The sequence below is a fragment of the Nestor notabilis genome, unplaced genomic scaffold (genome assembly GCF_000696875.1).
Source record: "Nestor notabilis isolate BGI_N333 unplaced genomic scaffold, ASM69687v1 scaffold2603, whole genome shotgun sequence".
Taxonomy (NCBI): domain Eukaryota; kingdom Metazoa; phylum Chordata; class Aves; order Psittaciformes; family Psittacidae; genus Nestor; species Nestor notabilis.
This window is the reverse complement of record NW_009920395.1, coordinates 4,246-23,168: the sequence shown is the minus strand read 5'-3', so window position 1 is coordinate 23,168 and position 18,923 is coordinate 4,246. Positions and strand designations below refer to the sequence as shown.

Below are 18,923 nucleotides of genomic sequence, written 5' to 3'. Positions count from 1 at the left end.
CTGCTGAAAGCTCTGCAAGTAGAAGTGAGCGGAAGTCTTTCCATTTTTTCCAGTTTTTTAATTTAAAAGTAAAATCTGATTGACCTAAGAAGCAGCTCAGAACAATGTAATCATAACATTTTTTTTTTTTCCACATGAAGCTTCTTTCCTGTCATTCTTAATTTGTGAGGGTTTGGGTTGGTTTTGGTTTTAGTTTTTTTCACTCATTCAGAATCTTTTTGGTCACCTGTAGCAACAGTCTTAGATCACTTTCTGTCTTTGCAGTGTATCTTGCTGAGCTTTCTTTTTCCAACTCTTTCATGGCAATTTTTGCAAAGTTGTCAGAATAAAAGTGGAATAGAGCTAAATCAAAAATCTCATGTTATATAAAAGTGAGTTTGTTTTATTCCCTTGTTGACAGGCTGCGTTTAAAATAAACTCTTACAGAGTTGCTATAAAAAGTAAACTATTTATTCTAAATAGTATCCTAGCGTGGCTATTTAGTTATGTTTGCTTATTAGCTCTGGTCAAAAACTTTCTTTTAATTTTCATTTTTAAAAAATGAAACTTACCAGTCTTGAAACTGATTAGAAAATGGTGGCCTTAAAAATGGAGTTTGATTTCTTCTAAGCTCTGCTGCCTACTAAAAATGCATGTGTAGGGGTTTTGCTCTCATCAGTAGTACTTGAGTAACTCATCATACCTGAGATTAAACAAGAAAATAAAATCTTTACAGTTGTATGATCAAATCTGGCTATACAGTTTTTCCACAACTTTTTGCTGAGTACATGGCATTCGGTACCTACTACATCCAAGATGAGACAGAAGACAGAACCAGTGATCTCCTGAAAACAAAACCAGAAAAGGTAATATCACAGATTTGTATAGAACAAAGTAGGGGCACATAAAAGGCAGAGATGGAGAAACACAAAACACAGAGGTGGGACACACAAATATTCTGAAAACTTGATGTTCTGTGGGACAAATTCTCAAGAGTGGCCATGTTGAGAATGGCCAGAGATTCAGGCCATGTTAGAACAGGCTTGGGCCTGCATTTAGCCAGCTTTAATTAAAGAAAAGTCTTTTGGAGTAATTTTTATCCTTCTGATTCTGGTACCAACCAGAACCCAAGAATAAGGACTAAACATGGTGATGTTTCCATTGTCAACTGCATTTTATGATTAGATTTGAAAGGCAGGTTATTTTACCTTCAATAAGAATGAGGTGAGAAATACCACAAAAAACCAAACAAACAAACAAAAAAACCCAAAAATCCAAACCCAAAACAAACACTCCAAAACAAAAACAAAACTGCCAACAGAGATCATTCTCAGCCATTAGAAACAAAAATATCTTATTTCTTAGAGTAGTGTCTTCTCCAAGTATGGATGCTTGGCACTTGCCATAAAGAGACAATGACTGTATTTATGCAGTTAACTTAAATATTCTCTCAGATGCCAGAAAGTCCTGTGAGACCGTGCATGTTTGTGACTTACTTAAAGCTTCAGTTCAATGCTTGAATTCTGGGCCTGTGTGTAAGTCCAGAAACTTCAGTTCACTGCAGCACAGGTGCACAAAGTAGTTAGGGCTCAACTTTTGGGCAAATGTGTTTCCATGCCAGAGAGACAGGGAAAGAATAAAAGAACAGCTATCTATATATAGTAATTACATCATGTGGTACAGAAAGACAAGATGCTGCATGGTGCAGCTCCTGGTTCTGCTAATACTGTAGATGTGGGTAAGTACCTTTCCAGGATATTTATCAAGGATACAGCTTAGTAGGGTCAGAGTTTATTTTCTGTAGTGGAAAACAGGAAAGAGAGCAACTGTCATTTATCCATCTTAAAGAACTTAGATGTGAGTGTTAGCTGCATGTTTAGACTGAGATTATGTCTTTGCTGAAAACTGAATGAGAGCAGTATTCTTTCATTCCTACTTGATTTCACTTGTTCATGAAGAAAACGCTTTATAGGGTAAGAGTGTTGTGGAAGTCTGGGACCAGTATCTCTACAATTTTGGCTTCAGTTTCGATTTCTGTTCAACAGTGACTAAAGACCAGTCATAGAGGCATCTAAAGGCTGGAGTACTGATGTTTTTTTGTTTTTATATTGCTTGGAAAAACACTAAGAGGTATCCGTTCTTGAGTTCTGAGTAGACCAAGTGATAAAAACTATTCTGGTCACACTATAGAGATCTCTTGAAAGAGACTGGGTTGGTGATTTTGTGTAAGCTCTACTATGTATACTTGTTAATATAAGTCCTTTGAATATTAAAGAGCAAAAGAAATTAAAAATAAATATAAAGAATGAGTAAATTGTTAGCTTTGTCTCTAAGTTCTATTCTTACATATGCAACTTATGATGTTTTATATGATTTTTTGTATTTTCATATCCTCTTTTTTCCCTATGTGTTCTATGAAGTAATCTGGTAATTTCTTACACTGAGCTCTCAGGGTTTGTCTATAATAATCCTGAGGTTTAATTATCTGTGTTGTTTTGAAGGTTGTGAAAAGATCAAAAGCTGTTTTGACAAAGAGTGAAGCTGAGGTGCAGCAGCCCTGTGCACAGTGGCATGACAGTATCCCCACACTTTTCTGAGGAAAGAACTAGTCATAATTTTCTGTTTATGTACAAGGTACCTAAATACCATGATGATACATCTCCTTACTGTGAGCTAATGTTGGTTAAACCAGTAAACAGAAACTAAGACTGGTCAAAGAGTAATTGCCATTTGCTGAAAATATGGGGTTTTTTTGAGTAGTGCAGCATTTAGTACAAGCTTGTAACTTTAAGTATATCCTCTAGGATGAAAAAAACATTATTAAGACTATCCTGCATGAAGAAGTAATAACCAAGAAAAATGTGTATCTTTAAGGAGCCCCAAAGTTGGGACTGATGATCTAGCTTTCAAGCTGGTTGCTCAGGTATTCTGGTGGCAAAAGCATACACATATCTCATTAAAGAAATGTTCTCAGAATCAAGTGTTTGAGGTAGATGGGTTTACTCAGATGAATCATAAAGACTGATTGTGAAGCTTGGTGATCTTGGAAATTCTAAATGCAACCAGGGTGGACCAAATTTCCTGTTGCATGTAGCTGTCTTGTATAATACTAGCTCCAATATGCACATGAGGTTATTATAAATTCTACATATTTTTTTGTCTGCTTGCTTCTGTATGTATCATCCTCCACTGGGGAAAGGATAATTTGGGGTTTATTCAGAGCTCAGCAGATCACTGAAGGTTTCATCATCCTTACTTTAATTTTCATTAAATGACCATTATGCAAAGGCCTTTTGATATCTGCTTAGTATTGAATAAAACCTTCTGTCTTTTCTGCATTGCCAAAAAGATCCCTTCCTCAGTAGTGTTGTTGCTCGGATTGCCACTGGAATGCATGCTGGGGAGCCCGGGAGTCAGAAAAAATGTGACAGCAGCACCTTTGCCTTTGTGGCAGGGTGACCTCGTGCAAGAGAAAGAAATGAAATATTTTGACATGTTTTGTAATTTTGGTTAAGTGTCTGTCAGTGAATCTAATCATAAGTATCTTGTATGAAAGAAAGGCTCTGTCCTACTTGGATATAAGTTAATAGCAGATGGCTCATTAGTTTCAATTAGAGCAAAACTGAACTGTAGGTTGCTTAAGGGCAGATTTGAATTTGAAGTAACTTTGAAAATGTTTTTATCCTGAGTACTGGTAAAAAAATGGGAGGAAGGACCATTGACTCACAAAATAGAAGAGTTTTCTTCATTTTCTTGAGTGGAATAGAAGGTTGCAGAAGGTTGTTACTGCCCATGAACATCCCTGTCATAGCTGACTGCTTCATATTCATAGCTGACTGCTTCATATGTACTCAGTCCCAGAAGCAGCAAAAATGTGGCAAAGGGGTTAGATTGTCTACTTTGTTATTGCAGTGTCTTGAAAGAAATTATTTATGGGGTAAGCATATTAAATGAAAAAAAAAAAAAAAATTAAAATCCTAAATGAACAAAGAGCAAAGCATACCCTAAAGCAATAAGTTAAACCTCTAGAGAATTAAGTGACAGATCAAATCACAAACAAGGATGAAAATTCTCCTGTGCTGAGATATACTTGGCACAGGTGAAGGGAGAAACATGGAGATGAATTAAGTGGTTTACAACATGGCTGCTCCCATCACGCTGCACTCCAGTGTGGGCATAGGGGTGCTCTACTTATTGTCAGTAAGAAATAGCCCCAAGGGATCTAAGTACGAGACTCCATGACTGATGATATGGGTTCTGTGCCAGCTCAGAGGCATCCCATGGTCAAGAGATCTGATCCAGTTGCTTAGTGGGCACATTCTGTCACTTGAACAAAGCAATGTCGAGAACATAGTGCAAAGCATAGTGAAGTGCACATCTATAGTTGTGAGATCTCAGATTGCTGGAGGCCACAGCATGTCTGCAAAAAATATGTCCTTGTGAGAGCAGCAGGTAGTGTCATATTGCGGTACAGATCTTTAAACATCTGGCAATGAGCCTGATTTTCTTTAAAGGTTGAGAATTCAGCCTTTCAGGTTAAGATTATAGACGTGAGCAAGCCATGGCAGGGAATGTTAGTACATGCTTCCACCATACCATATGTCTTGTGGCCTTGTGCACTCCTTTCAAGTTGTCCCTGGCTAATACCAGTAGATTCAGCTATTGTAACACAAATTAATAACAAATTAAGCACACGTAGAGAAATAAGATACTTGAAGATATGAGTATTTCCAGTATAATTTTTGTACTTGAAATGGTTTCAGATTTCTTCTGGAGAATGAGTCATCATTTGGACGTCTGTGAAGGAATTCCCTGGTCCCAAGCTGTGTGCGTTTACACCTGTTTGTGCTTACATCTTTTGTGCAAAACATACAATGACTTAACAGTCGTTGCACTCCAACTGCTCAAGGCAGTGGGAGGAAGGTGTAAAATGAAATTAAATCAGAGTAGTGGTGTTTCATACTAAATTTGAATTGATGCCTCGAGCTTTTCCAGGGGCAGGCAGCAGAGAATCGTGACTGAGATTTGCTCTTAATTGCTCACAGTGGTGATGAAACTGTTCTTAGTCACCTGTGCATAAAGCTGACATGGCCTCCGAAGTCCTCTGAATATAATTTTGCATTTGCCTCTTGAAATATTTCTTAGTTCAAATAGATATTGCTAAGGAATAGTGATAGACACAGCGCTCTTCATGGGAGAAACTGATACAGAACAAACAGGCAACTTACCTGAGGATGCTCTTGGACACTGAAAATTCAGTACAGGCTGAGTATGTAGCCCTCTTTTCTGTCAGCATTGATCTGGCAAAGAGCCAGATCTGCAGCCTTCTCTGCTGCAGTGTCATCACAGGTGAGAGAAAGCAATGCAGCTTGTGCTTTCCTGGCAGCCTAGGAGCAAAGCGCCTGTATGCCAAAGAGCACTGAAACAAGTAAAACCATTCTGCATAGTAAACCAGTGCAGCAGATGAGAATGGTAAGTCAGTAGGGAGGAGCTGAGACTTGCATGAAATACCAGATATTTGTAATGGAGCTGTGTCTCTTTGTAAACTTGTATCTCCTTTTTATTACATACTGACCATCATCTTTAAACCTACAGCTGCAACAGCAAACACCACGTCAATGATTACAAGGTTTTACAAAAGTGTTGTTGCTCCCTCTGAGACCAGAGAGCACTTTCTCCTTCTGGCTTTACATTTCCAATTCAGACTTCACTGGGCAGATCATATAACTTTGACCTCATCGCAAGGGACAAGAATATACCTGCAAAGCTGCTTTCTTAAGAAAGCAGAACTGTTTAAATAAACCTACATGCAGGACTGTTTCCCTGGCCCTCATTTTCTGTCATGGAAGTCCCTATGATCACAACTATCTGCTGGATGACACTGAGTACCTTTAGGTTTGAGGGTTGCATTGAGTGAGGCAGGGAAAGCGCAAGTGAAGGACATAATTGTCTCTATTTAATACTAACGTAAAGTTTGGCGAGTTAAAAATTTTACATATTGTCATGGGGTTTTACTGGTGGTATAAAGAACCTCAGCTCTTTAGTCCAGAAGTGCTCAAAGCATGTTCCTCTGGGAGACATCCGAGCCTGTCCCATGGCATGTCTATGTAAAGCTGGGTGGGATTATACATAAAGCCAAGAAGACCTGCAACAGCACTGGGGCTGAAACTTTTATAAGAAGACTTTGATTGGTGGCAGATGTGGAAAACTCAGATAGCTGGTCGGAAGGGGCACATGTTTGCTAGACTGAGCCTCCTCATGTGTCACCAGTTGCTTTGCAAACTCAGGGTGAGGGATAATGTATGGACTGTATCCTGGAGGGAAAGGACACAAGGGGTGAATGTTGAGAACCGCTGCTGTAGCCATAGTACGGGAACAGCAGAAGCAGTAATGCAGACTCACACACATTGTTCCTCGTGCTTGGGAATGCTTCCCCTGGAGCTAAAGGATAATAACTCATTTTCTTTATCCATATGGTACATTGCATTTCTATGGAGATAGGTGCCAGTTAGTACTGACTGTGTTGGTGCCTCTTATAATGGGGAATTGTTATATCCCCGACTGTTCCTTGCACTCTTCCTCCCACTGGAAAGGAAAAATTTTCTCTGTTGAAGTAGCTGACCTCAAAACATGGTCACAGCTGGGAAATCTGAGCATGTCCAACCAAAGCAGCACATGAAGTACATATGCTTTAGCAAAACAGTGTTTGAAAAAACTGAAAAATGTTGTCAGCTAGTGATGCAGACCTGGCAAAGCTACTTATGCTGCATTTCGGGAAAGGAGGCGTTTGTATTTTATGTATTGCCATTTTTCAACACTTGCTGCTCATAGAATCTATTATTAAATACTGAATCTGGTGCTAAGGTGTAGGTGCATGAATACGAGGCCATTCTGGGGGGAAACAAAGCAGTCATGGCAAATGTATCCTTTAGAGGGAAAAATGTGTCCTTAGGAGGGCAAATGTTAAGGAGAAGAAAGATGAGGTGCAGCTACTAATTGGAATGCCCAGAACAATTCTGCCTTTTTTTTTTTTTTTTTCCTTTTCCCATCCCTGTTTTAGGAAACAATGGAATAGTTACCCCAAGAGTAGGAGAACATCTGTGAAGTGTGGAGGCTGCATGTGTTCTGCTACATATCCTTGCTCTGTGTGTTTGGAAAAGACAACAAGAAAATGCAGCATTTCTGGAGTTCAAAGATCCCCATGGGCAGGGATCCCTTTTATAAACATTCTGTTTCTGCCATCAGATAAAGAATTTTCTAAGTCTGGAAAACACTGTCTCTTCTATAACTTAGTGCCCACTTCATTATATACAAGACAATTTGTACGGTTAAGGCAATTCCTAGTTTTAAAATACAAAAGGTAGGAAAACCAATTGCTCCAGGTGAGTTAAAAAATAATCCTCATGTATCTGGTGTTATAGTAATGCAGATCATAACAATAGCCATTTAATTAAATCCTGTACTGTGTCTCATGCAGTGGGATGGGAGGACCACTTACCCCTTTGAGAAATTTCTATAGCTTAGTACTAGCACTTTTTGAATGAATAGCTACATGCAGAACATACTGGAGCCATTGCTTTACAAAGAAGCAAAAAATCACTTAGCAATTGACTGGCAGTAGCTGGTGCAATTGTCTGCAACACACTTCCTGCCAGAACTCAGCATATTCTTGAAATATGAGAGCTGCTGCCTTCATGGGGAGAGCTTCTCATCAGTATGTTGCCATCACGTTCGACTACAGCTTATGGTCTGGGCTGACTGTCCTTTTTATTTCCCTTCCATACACCCAGTTGAAGCACTGTTTCAAGTGCCTATGGCTTTTCCTTTCCCTATTGACATAACAGAGCAGAACCTTTCTGTATAGCAACTTGTTGCACTGTCACCAAGAACAAATGTTAGTTGTGTTGCTTACTGAATACTGGAAAGTTGTAACTAGGAGAACAGGATAGGTTATTTGAAACAGTTCAGAAATGACATGTGTTCTGCAGCTTTTGCTGCCTGCATGATAATTACCTTGTAGCAAGTACTGTTCTTGGTTAAAGATTCATGAGTGTCTTTGAGACTGCTCCCCTGGGGCCTGCAGAATTCCAGTCTGGCTGACAGTTAAGATCCTTCTGGCCCCTGTCTCTTATTACTTTTCTACCTAGAATAGATTTTGCCTCTAACATGTGTCAGAAATTTGGGGAAGATTTGACTGCTAGGGCAATGGTAAATTGCCATCACTGTCTGACTCCTGTTCTATGAGATACATGTCTGTGATATATTTTTATTCTCTTGAATTGGTATTCCTTCATACGCACATAGCACATGCAGTACACATGATCGTAGTGCATCTGTGTATTTGCTGGAGACAGAGAACGCATTTCTGTTTGGCTGGAAGGCTTGAAGCTTTCAGCCTGCACAGCACTGATTGTGTCCTGATTCTTTGCTCTTTTCATAGACATGGATGCTCTTATGCCATGTCCAAAAGTATTGAAGTACTTCTGGTGGATAATAAAAGTAGGTACATGCTAGGGAACACTATAGGTGGAAGGGATAAATACATGTTTTCCTGCCACTTCTTCAGGGTTACTGGTGTGTGATCAAAAGAAAGGACTGACCTGATTTTCTGCAGTGCTCAGCACCCACACATCCCAGTGAAGCTGATGAGAAGTGCAGGAGCTTACTGTTTTTGAAATCAAGCCTAGAATATGACTCATAAAGCTGTGAAGGAGATACTCGACAACTAAATGAAAATATATACAGATAGAAGATACCAAAGCGTTTCTGTTGAGCATTTTATTGTGAAGTAACCTTTCAGGTGATGTTTCTATCACAAAGCTGCAACTGCTGTATAGGTCTTACAAAAGTTTAATTGAAACAATATTTTCTGTATTTTAACTAGAGCATCCCTGTATGTAGAGAAAAGAACTGCTATATGTAGCTGTCATCTATATTTTGAACCAGGCCTTTGCAAGATGCTGGCCACAGCTCTGCCCTCTGGAGGGTAAAATCAATTTAGGCTCAGAGTAAGCATTCTCACCTATTTGTACTTGATGCTGTGGCCTGTGTGTTGATGCTGCTGCTGCACACTGATCCTTCACTTAGCTGGGTTGCTGTGTCTGTAACACAGCCTATATCTTGAAATGGTGAATCTTCCCAGGGCATGGAGAGGGAGGAGGCACAAAGCCAACCGGGCGAGGTACTTTGTCATGCTGAGCAACCTCTGCAACTGCTCTCTTTGCTACAGGTTTTGCAGACAGCATGGAAGTAGGAAATTCTGAAGAGCTGGATTCAGATGCAACAGGGTTATTGTGGGAAAGCCTGAGATTGTGGTTTGTGAAGCCTTGTACAACACTGGGCGCCAGTCCAGCTGATGTGTCTTGGCCTGGTTGAGAGTAAGTAACTCCAGGCTGGAAAAGAAAAAGTTTGTGTTTGTGTTCAGTATCTTGGGGCTCATAATAGAAACATCATTGACCTCTTAGTAGGTACCCTGCTCCTAACTAGATATGGACCTCCAGTCAGGTAGAAAATATTCCTGACTGCCACAGAAGTTTGATTTGCATTTTAACGCATACACAGGAGACCAGGAACACATTTTTAGTATCTGGTGGATTATTAGTGCCAGATTTTGTGCTATGCAAACCTTCAGAGCCACCTATGCAGCTGGTGAAACATTCAAAACCAGCTGTCTTATTCTTCCTTTCATATACCTCCTAGACAGCTCTTGTGTTACCAAGAGCTCTGGTCCGTAGAAAGTATTCAACCACCACCTAGCCCTTCTCAAACTAAATGGAGACTAAACTACCTGGAGAGCACTCTGGTCTAGCATGTATACGTTTCCCTCCTGTTGCTATAGCAGTGCAGGTCAGGCTCCCTGAATTCAGTCACATCTAAGGACTACTAGTAAAACAAAATCCAGCTGATTTCATCTACCAGAATGGGTCTTTTATGTTTTAGATCTATCTGCCCCATCCCCCTAACTGAGCAGAGTTTGGTTCCCTTGTCTCAATCAGACATGTGAAGCTTCCAGATAGTTAGGAGGAAAAACTGGAAAAAAGCATGGATGGCAGAGATGACATAACACCTGGCACAGAAATCCATAGGATAATCGGAAGCAACCTTACCTTGGTTTTTTAGGATAGTAAGTTAAACTCAAGTTGTCACAGACAGCGAAAGAGGTAAACTCAGAGTGGTTGTTTCTAACAGTTTAGTAGGCTAGAATACTCTAGAAAGGAAGCAAATATCTGGAGTTCGTACCTGATGTCCATAGAGCTGGCAGTCCACTTTGAGATCCTGTGAGGGGCGTGTTACCATTGTTGCTGTGCAGAAACCAAAATTCTGGCAAAACAGAATGTAGTAAATAGAAAATAGTTATAAAATAGAGGAGACCTGCATTACAATTTTTAAAATCAGTACATTTAGAAATGGCTACATCTTTTCATGTTTTACCTGAGCCTTAAAGTGCTTGCTTTTTAGTCTGTTGGACAAAAAAACCAAGCTGTTTAAATGCCTAACCAGCAAATAAGTGAAACTCCTGTGTTCTTTTAGAATAATGTCTGGATATGAGGGAGGGAAAGAATATATAGGAATCTTCCCACCTGCTAAAACTGCTTAGGACTCAATTTCATCAGAAGCAAAAGAATTTTAGCATTATAAAGTGTACAGTATAATTCTCAAGAGCCTGTATGTCAGAACAAAGCAAAATGACTGCACTTAAATTATAGGAAGGTGAAACAGTCTGCCCTTTTGTTACGTGTTTGTGTACTGCCCAGTACAAAGACCCTGATTTTCTCAGGTGTTCATGATAAGAAGAGTGAAAAAATAATGTATATTCTGTTGTTTCAAAATATTTTGTATTAAAGACGTTAAGATGTTTTGATTCTCAAGCCTTTTTGAAATGTATTCAAATACATCAGTATTCAGTCCAGATACTTTAGAGAGAAAAGAAAGGTGTGATATAGCATTAGGAATCATATATTGAAAAGCATATCATGATGGTATACCACTCTTGCACTTTCATCTTCACAAAGGGCTATTCCTGCACAACTGCGAGCACATAACAGTATGCCGCTTTTCCACCTCTACTTACAGACTGATCTTCAGGCAGCAGTTGACAAGCCTCCACATTAACTTTAGCGACTTCTGCTGAGCAGTTTGTGGCAGCCACAGCAAACTCAACAGAGACAACATGTGCTGGGTGATACTGTTAAAACAGGAAAATTGTTTAAATGACTTTGCACTGAGAGCGCTGCTGACAAAAGATAAGAGGCAAATGTTGTGGTTTCTAACTCTGCATCTCTCACTGAAGTGAAAAAGAATCCTGTAGCTAAAATGACACAAAATGCTTAGGAAATCAAGAACAATTCAGTAGGACGAATAAGAGCAAGGTCAGTCTGTTTGCAGACATGCCTAGTTACCACTGTACAATTACCACTGAAGAAATATTCTGTTCAAATGGAAGGCACATATAGTTCTGTCAATTACCTGTATTCTGGCTCTTCCAATCTCAAGGAGTCTGAGGTAAGCATCAGCAGTTTTACTATTGTGGTCATTGAGTGCAGCTGTAACAGTTGTTAATACCTCAGTGTTATTCAAACTTGCTAGCAGTGGACAGTCAGGGCAGAGCTGGAGAACATCTTCACTTGAGTCTGCAGGAGGAATCAAACGGATTAGGTTTCGATTCAATTGTAGGTTGTTTTGAAAGGCATTGTAGACCTATTCAGTCACAGAAAATACTGTTTCATGATCAGTCCCAAATTATAGCAGAAGGAATTTTTGCAGTACAGACTGTAGATGGCAGTGTTTTATACGACTTGCCGTGTTCAAGTCTGAAAGTTAAAGTGCTGTGGACTTCAGCAGCACATTTTGAATGTTCTTACTCAGGTTTTAATAAATGCTCTTTCAAGCAGACTGTCTATGACACCAATGAAAATATGTATCAGCTCACGCAAGAAATGGTGGAAAAATGAAGATATTTTAATTTATTGGGGATTTTTTGTATGTGTGTGTGTGTGCTATTTAATTCATTCACCAGTTTTGAAAGTAGTACTGAAGATGTCTCATACAGAGCAAAGAGATCTCATGTAGACCATGCTTTCCCGTGGCAATATTGAAAATGTTGGATTTAGTAAATAAGCTGCATCTGGCAAAGGAACTCTGAATATCAGCAAGCTCTAGTAAATTCACACCAACAAGGAATCACGCTCCAGGCTAAACTCCTGAGTGAAAAGTCTCAGTACCAGTAAACTCTGGGTAAAATATGGGCCTTGATCCCCAGAGAGTCTTATAGTATCTTAATAGTCACAATAAAAAGGAGCAGAGAGAGGGCTTGGTTTGTAGGTGAAGGAATGAGATTCAAACTTAAATAACAGAGTCTTTACCTGCATGTGAGTGGCATTTACTAGCAAGTACAGATAACATTCCATCCACCCTCTGCAATTTGACATCACAGTCACCCTCAACTGCCTGGAGAGAGACAAAAATCAAAGGGTTACATCGTTCAGATAAATAGGAATTTCTGAAAAGAGTGACTATTACTGCATTCAAAAGAACAGATCCCGGCAGAGTGTTCCTGGTAAAATCAGTCTGATTGCAAATGCACTGCTAAGGCGTGTCCAGGTGTCTGTGATTTTGTAAAATGCAGACCAGAGCTGCAACATTTGGATCCAAATCTGGATCTTAAAAGTATCAGAAGTGCCACTGTAGCCAGATTATGGACATTTAATTCAGGTTCCTCTCTCATAAAGAGCGAAGAATATGAATACTTTTGAATTAAGTCCTTCTGCAGAGCTGTTTGATAACATTCTTACTAATCTCAGCTGGTCAGTGGCCATGGTAACAGCAGAGTGTGCTGCCTTGTGCGAGCTGGCTCACATGCAACGCAATCCAGCAGGGGAGGAGATGTCAAAGGCAAAGCTGAAGTCTCTGGGAAGAGGGAACAGTTAGAGTTCCCTCCCCCAGGATGGAAAATGGGATCTGAGCCCTGATGAATACAGGGGTGGATCATGATTCAAATTTAGTCATGAGCTCTGTGAATTGGGCCCCATTCTAGAAACAGCAGGCTTAAATTGTCAATTGCTCTCTAAGTTTTCTGCTTAGAAACCAGAGTTGCCTGTACTCAGACAACACTTCCACTCTATGGTTATGGAAAGCTTTTCACAGCTGGGTGGCACTTGCATAAGAAGAAAATACTTGAGGCCAGTAAATTTCAGCTGAGCATTACTTTGAAGGCAGAGCCCTGTCTGAAGGGAATAGCTCTTCTGCAGTCTGGACCAGGACTAGGTGGCTAGACTTGAAAGAATTTTGCTAGATAACACCCCACATGTAGCCAAAGGAAAGGCTGTGAATCTGTGCACAGATTCACAACCTTCCCTGTCTATGGTTCACAATGATGCAGTGACATCTGGACTGACCATGGAGGGCTGAATCTGGAGGCCCTAAACAAGGCTCATGGCATCCATGAACTGTATGTGGAATGTTATGCTGATAGTGACCTGTCCTCTTCACATAAAAGAACATGAAACAAAACCAGAAGTGAAATCCTTCATGACATGAAGGCAACAAAATCATCAAGGAGGTTACAAGTGGTTGGGTGGTTATAAACTGTTACAGTGATACAACATTTGCTTGGAAATCTAACTGATGATAGCCTCTAGCATCAGTGTACTGAAAATACACATCTGGACCAAGCTAGTAGTGTTTTAGATACTCACATGTTCTGTGAAGCTCCTTACTGTGCAATTTGGAAGAGGTGTAGGGCTGAGAATGGGGCATGTGGTCTCCAGTAAGTCAAGTTCAAGAAATATTATGTCATTATTCAGCCCCTGGAAAAAAACCCAACACAGGAACTGTAGTAATTACTTCACAAAACATGACCAGATTTCTTTTCTGGAGCTGAACTGTGGTCTCTGTTGCTGACTGTCATTGGGTAGCTCCAGGTATACACTAGAGTAACTGAATATGTCTTTACTATATAACATCATAAGAAGCAGGACAGAGTTTTTTTAGCTGAAGTGTCGTGGTCAAGACAGTCACACTGATTTTTTCCAGCTAAGGAACTAGCCTATAAATGTTGGAAAGTCCAGCCTGTATGTAGTGGTCAGTTCTCTTAAGTTAACTTGATTTTATTTTGTTGGGTAGTTTTAAAAAAACAACATCTGACTTTATTGATGAAAAACTTTTATGTTTCTATAACCAGATACCAAATAAACACTGGTGCACATTGGTCTGTCCCATTTAGTCCATTGGAATGACACTGAATTACACCAGTAACTGGGGCTAAGTTCCAGCCCCAATACTCATGTTTTTTATAGACTGCAGGATCTTTTATGGTTGCTCCTGAATCTTTGCAACTATAACATAACACATGTGAGGGGAAGGGCAGAAGTGAAGTTCCCTAGCTAGCACCAAGATTGACTCTGAGTCATGAGCAATTCCATTTAAACCAATAAAGTTATTTTAGTATGAAAGTATTAAATATAATCAAAGCAGTGTCACCCGTGTTTTTGTGTGTGTAACTGTAGGCACACTTCTAATGTCATTAGTCTTTTGTAAATGACTTCAGTATCCTCTCTCTCATAACAAGTAGAAAACAACCATGGAGTTTCAGTCATGTTGATACTTGGGACCGTTTTCAATGATTTGAGAGAATCAAAGGTTCTGAATGGGCACATACATTGTATTCATGACCATTTCTATGTCCTTTCTAGATGCTTACAGTGATGGCAATACATCTTAGTGAAAATAAGATGCAGTTATTTCCATTCAGCTTCCTTGTCAGCTCAACAAGATATTAGGTAAAATTAATGCCTACTACAAAATCACTAATAGCATGGAATTATGATAAGTATGTGTTTAGCCAATAAATAATTACCTGCATCATGAAGAGTATCTTCACAATTCTTCTTCAGATTAGCTACTGGGCTCATGAATCAGCACTGTGAAGGACCTGCCCTAGCAAGCATATAGCATTTCTATATTCAGTCCTTTTGAGCACTGTACAAAAAGATCTGAACGTTTCTCTCTCCCCCTCTGTCTGTCCTGCTCTTTGAGAGATACATTCCAGTGACCTGGATTTTCAACTGCTACCAGGTGGCATTGCCCCATTTAAATCAATAGAGCCATGCTGATTTACCCTGTGTGAGAATACAGCCCTTGGCAGGGCTTGTTGGTCATTTCCAGCATGTCCAGGTTAGCACAGTGCTCTGCCTGCAAGCTCCTCACTTACCTGGGGTAGCACGCGGATATTCTCGATTCTGTTTAAGGCAAACTTGTATCCGTGCTGACTGTGGCCATTAATATAACTCACAGCTACTTCAGCTGCTGCTTCAGATTCTGGGTCATCACAGCCCAAGGGAGCAGGGGGAGCTGCTGGTACAGCCTTGTGAATTGGAAGCTGAACAAGCAATATTAAAGCTACTAGTGCCTTCATGACACCTGAGGAAAACCAATCCCTTTCAGAAATAAGGCTCTAAGAATACTGTTCAGATGGTAGCTAGGTTGCTAGAACTAGGGTCTCATTTATATAGTACATACCACAGACTTTGCATGAGCACATCTGATATTTGTCCCAGTTCCAAGAGGCATTGCAAACAACAAAAGAGAAAAGTAAATGTTAGGACATGAACCTGACTGATTAATATTGGCCAAAGTAAATTTTATCAGGTAGGATATTGCGAAGTCTGCTAAAGCAGCTAAAGAAGAAACCGTCAGCAAAAATCTAACAGAATTTTTAGATATTTTTCTACTAAACAAATACAGTACATGCAAGAGGAATATGATCCCTCCTGTTCACTATGTAGAGAGGCTAGAGCTAATTGAGCTTTCTTGTAAACAGGACACATTCTGTCAGGGCCAAAATCTCACTAGACACCAGTCTAAACTGTGAGATCAGTTACATGATAAACTAAAAATGGAATTTGAAACAGTTCTAAGGATCACATTTAACAGCAAATATAATTGTATAGCAACTTTCGCTACTGAGTTAATTTTGAATAGGAAATGAGACATAGTTGCTAAATCTTTTGCATCAGCTCTTTCTTTTTCTGGATAATCTGAATATTTCCAGTAGTTCCTGGAATTTTATTTTGCAAAGCCAGGCATCTTGCAGAAATTTTTCTGGGATGTATTGTACAGATTTGAGGGTTTGGCAGAAGGACCTAAAGGGCACAAAAGAGTTTTAAGGAAAATGTAGATGAAAATCAGCTGCTTAAATGCTCAGGAGTGCTGGACCCCTGCTTATATTTACATTCACAGTGTACATGTTAATGAAACAGTAACTGGATAACAAAAGTGTTCTGTGGAGCAGAATATAGCTTCTACAATGTATCAGAATAGAAATGGTTCAGTTGGACACATTTAGTGATGAAGAAGGAGAATGGGAAAAGACTAAAAAGATGGAATGATTTTCTTGAGCTGTATGGAATGAGGTGAGTTTTGGATACTAGGATTTGCATACTGAAGAGATTCCTGGGGAAAAGAAAGGCTTTTCCTCTCTCTTGCTATAAAAATTTGCTCTAAGCATGATTTGTTTCTTCCTGACACTTGAAGCAGGTGTTGTTTGGCACTTGTTCTCTTGTGTGGATGATCATTTGGCTTCTTGAGTTTGGCCTAGAACACTTAAAAGATGAAGGTTTGGTGTTCCAAAAACATATTCTGGGTGTTCCTTGTGGGTATCTTTTGAATCATGGCAAATTTATTTAGAAATGAAGTAATTTACTCTTTATTTTTAACCCATGGATCAGTTTCTATCCTGTCAATCTTTTAATTCCCCTTGTCCTTTTCTGATATGAAACATTGAGGTAAACTTCCAACAGGTGCACACTGAAACTAGTTTTCATTTAAGTAACATATAATTACCATTATTTATAGATTTAGTGTGGTCATTACTCAGTTTCTTAGGTTACATCTTCTCCACTTCAGAGTTGCAAGTACTGTAGGGTGTATAGCATTTCTGCAGTCAAGCTCTAAGTATGCCTAAATATAATATAAATTTCTAAATATAATATATAAGCCAGTTCAGTCAACTTCAGGTCCATTTTCAAAGAACAACTTAAAACCTCAAATGGCAAACAGGATTTACTATCCTCTTTCTTCCCTCTCTGTTGTCACTCGCATACAGTATTTCTTTTACTAAGCAGGACAAAAATGAAATGCTTTGGAGTCTGCTGTACCTCTTTTCAGTTTCTCTGTAGGCTTACTTGAGACCTTCCCCTCTTGGTGACTATGAATTTCTTTGCTAGCATAGAGAGGATCAAAAATGTGCCTGCATGATTAATAATACTCAGTGCAATGCAGAATGTTTGCAGCTAGCACTTTTTGGGTGACCTGTTACATGTGTGAAGAAATTGTTATTTGATTTTTATGTTTGGGAATGGAGTTTGAAAGTGCAACCAGGTAGTTTGGCTACAGGTAATACAACGAAGGAGCCTTTCACCTTTTGGATACAGACTGGCACAGATCTGCCTAAGTATTCCTTTCTGAAAGTGGGATTCCTGATGTAATTTCTCTGCAGGCCTGTGTCTTATCATGACCAGCCTTTTTTTGGTGCCCTCACTTAAGAGGCAATAATTGCAGAAATAACTGCTCATTGAACTCAGTGGAGATCTATTCTCTCTCTTTCACGTCTGGTACATAGTAAAAAGTTGTCCATTAGCAGTGGCTGAAAATAGTTCTTACAGCACAAGAAAGTGAGCTAAATTCCATGGGCTCCTGGACAGAAGGTCACATCTCAACCCCACTGAAGTGAACAAGTCTTTTACAGAATCACAGTATCATGGAATAGTTGACATTGGAAGGGACACCTGGAGGTCATCTTGTCCAACCCCACTGCACAAGCAGGACTATCTAGAGACAGTTGTCCAGAACCATGTCGAAATGGCTTTTGAATACCTCTGAGGGGGAGACTCCACAGCCTCTCTGGACAACTTGTGCCCATGCTTGGTCACCTTCACAGTAAAAAAGTTTTCCTGATGTTCAGACATAACCTCCTATTTCAGTTTGTGCTCATTGCCTTTGGTCTTCTCACTGGGTACCTCTGAAAAGAGCTCAGTCCTCTTTGCACCCTCCCTTCAGGTCTTGATATACTTTAAGATCCCCCAAGGCTTCTCTTCCCTATACTAAGTAGCCCCAGTTCTCTCAGCCTTTCCTCTTAGGAGAGATGTTCCAGCACCTTAACCACCTTTTGGGCCCTTTGCTGCACTGTCTCCAGTATGTCCCTGTCTCTCCTGTACTGAGGAGTTCAGAACTGGGCACAGCATTCCAGGTGTGGCCTTACCAGTGCTGAATAAATGTGAAGTATCACCCCCCTTAAACTGCTGGCAACACTTTGCCTAGTGCAGCCCAGGATACTGTTAGCCCTCTTTCAAGCAAGGGCACATTGTTAGCTCATGTTCCACTTGATGCCTGACAGGACCCCAGGTCTGTTTCTTCCAAGTGCTTTCCAGCTAGGTGGGCCCCAGAATATATTTGTGCATGGGGTTGTTTTTCTCCAGGGTGCAGGATTTCAGACTTCTTGTTGAACTTCATGAAGTTCCTGTAAGCCCATTTCTCCAGCCTGTCATGGTCCCTCTGGATAGCAGCATGACCCTCTGGCATATCACCCACTCCTCCCAGTTTTTTGTCATATACAAACTTGGTGAGGGTATACTCTGCCTCATCATTCAGATTGTTAATGAAGAAGTTAAACAGGACTGGACCCCAGTATTGACCCTTGGGGTACACCGCCAGAGGGTCACACTGGCCTCTAACTAGACTTTGGGCCACTTTTTACCACCCTCCAGACCCAGCTATTCAGCCAGTTTTCAATCCACCTCAATCCACCTTTCACATCAGTAGTGTTAGACTTTGGCCCTAGTGAATTAGGTTGCCTGAGAGACTTCACAAGGCTTGGAAGCAGAACAAGCTGGGTTTACTGCCCTTGTTATATAAAATATAGTATTGATTCTATGCTCAAGAATTGAGGG

The 18,923-nt window shown here is 40.0% G+C and overlaps 2 protein-coding genes across 2 annotated transcripts in view; both read right to left on the bottom strand.

The window, feature by feature from the left end:
* Positions 1-5,417, bottom strand: part of FETUB (fetuin B) — a 9,414-nt gene extending 3,997 nt beyond the window's left edge. Inside the window, 2 exon segments of the mRNA XM_010010646.1 lie at positions 714-824; positions 5,208-5,417. Coding sequence (XP_010008948.1) covers positions 714-824; positions 5,208-5,417 — 321 coding nt within the window.
* A 3,675-nt stretch (positions 5,418-9,092) lies between these two features.
* Positions 9,093-15,456, bottom strand: AHSG (alpha-2-HS-glycoprotein). The gene is made up of 7 exons (XM_010010645.1): positions 15,188-15,456; positions 13,674-13,784; positions 12,342-12,426; positions 11,446-11,609; positions 11,051-11,164; positions 10,219-10,299; positions 9,093-9,371 (listed from the first exon to the last, which is right to left on the bottom strand). The coding sequence occupies exons 1-7, from the start codon at positions 15,389-15,391 to the stop codon at positions 9,093-9,095; spliced, it is 1,038 nt and encodes a 345-aa protein (XP_010008947.1). The 5' UTR covers positions 15,392-15,456.
* Positions 15,457-18,923: the final 3,467 nt, after the last annotated feature.

What these genes read in the sequence shown, in the direction of transcription:
- AHSG (XM_010010645.1), bottom strand. Translation starts at nt 15,391, where the DNA reads ATGAAGGCACTAGTAGCTTTAATATTGCTTGTTCAGCTTCCAATTCAC. An exon ending in TAAGGAGCTTCACAGAACAT is followed by an intron (nt 12,427 to 13,673) that starts GTGAGTATCTAA and finishes GTCTCTCTCCAG; the next exon opens with GCAGTTGAGGGTGACTGTGA. An exon ending in TGCTGCCTGAAGATCAGTCT is followed by an intron (nt 10,300 to 11,050) that starts GTAAGTAGAGGT and finishes CTGTTTTGCCAG; the next exon opens with AATTTTGGTTTCTGCACAGC.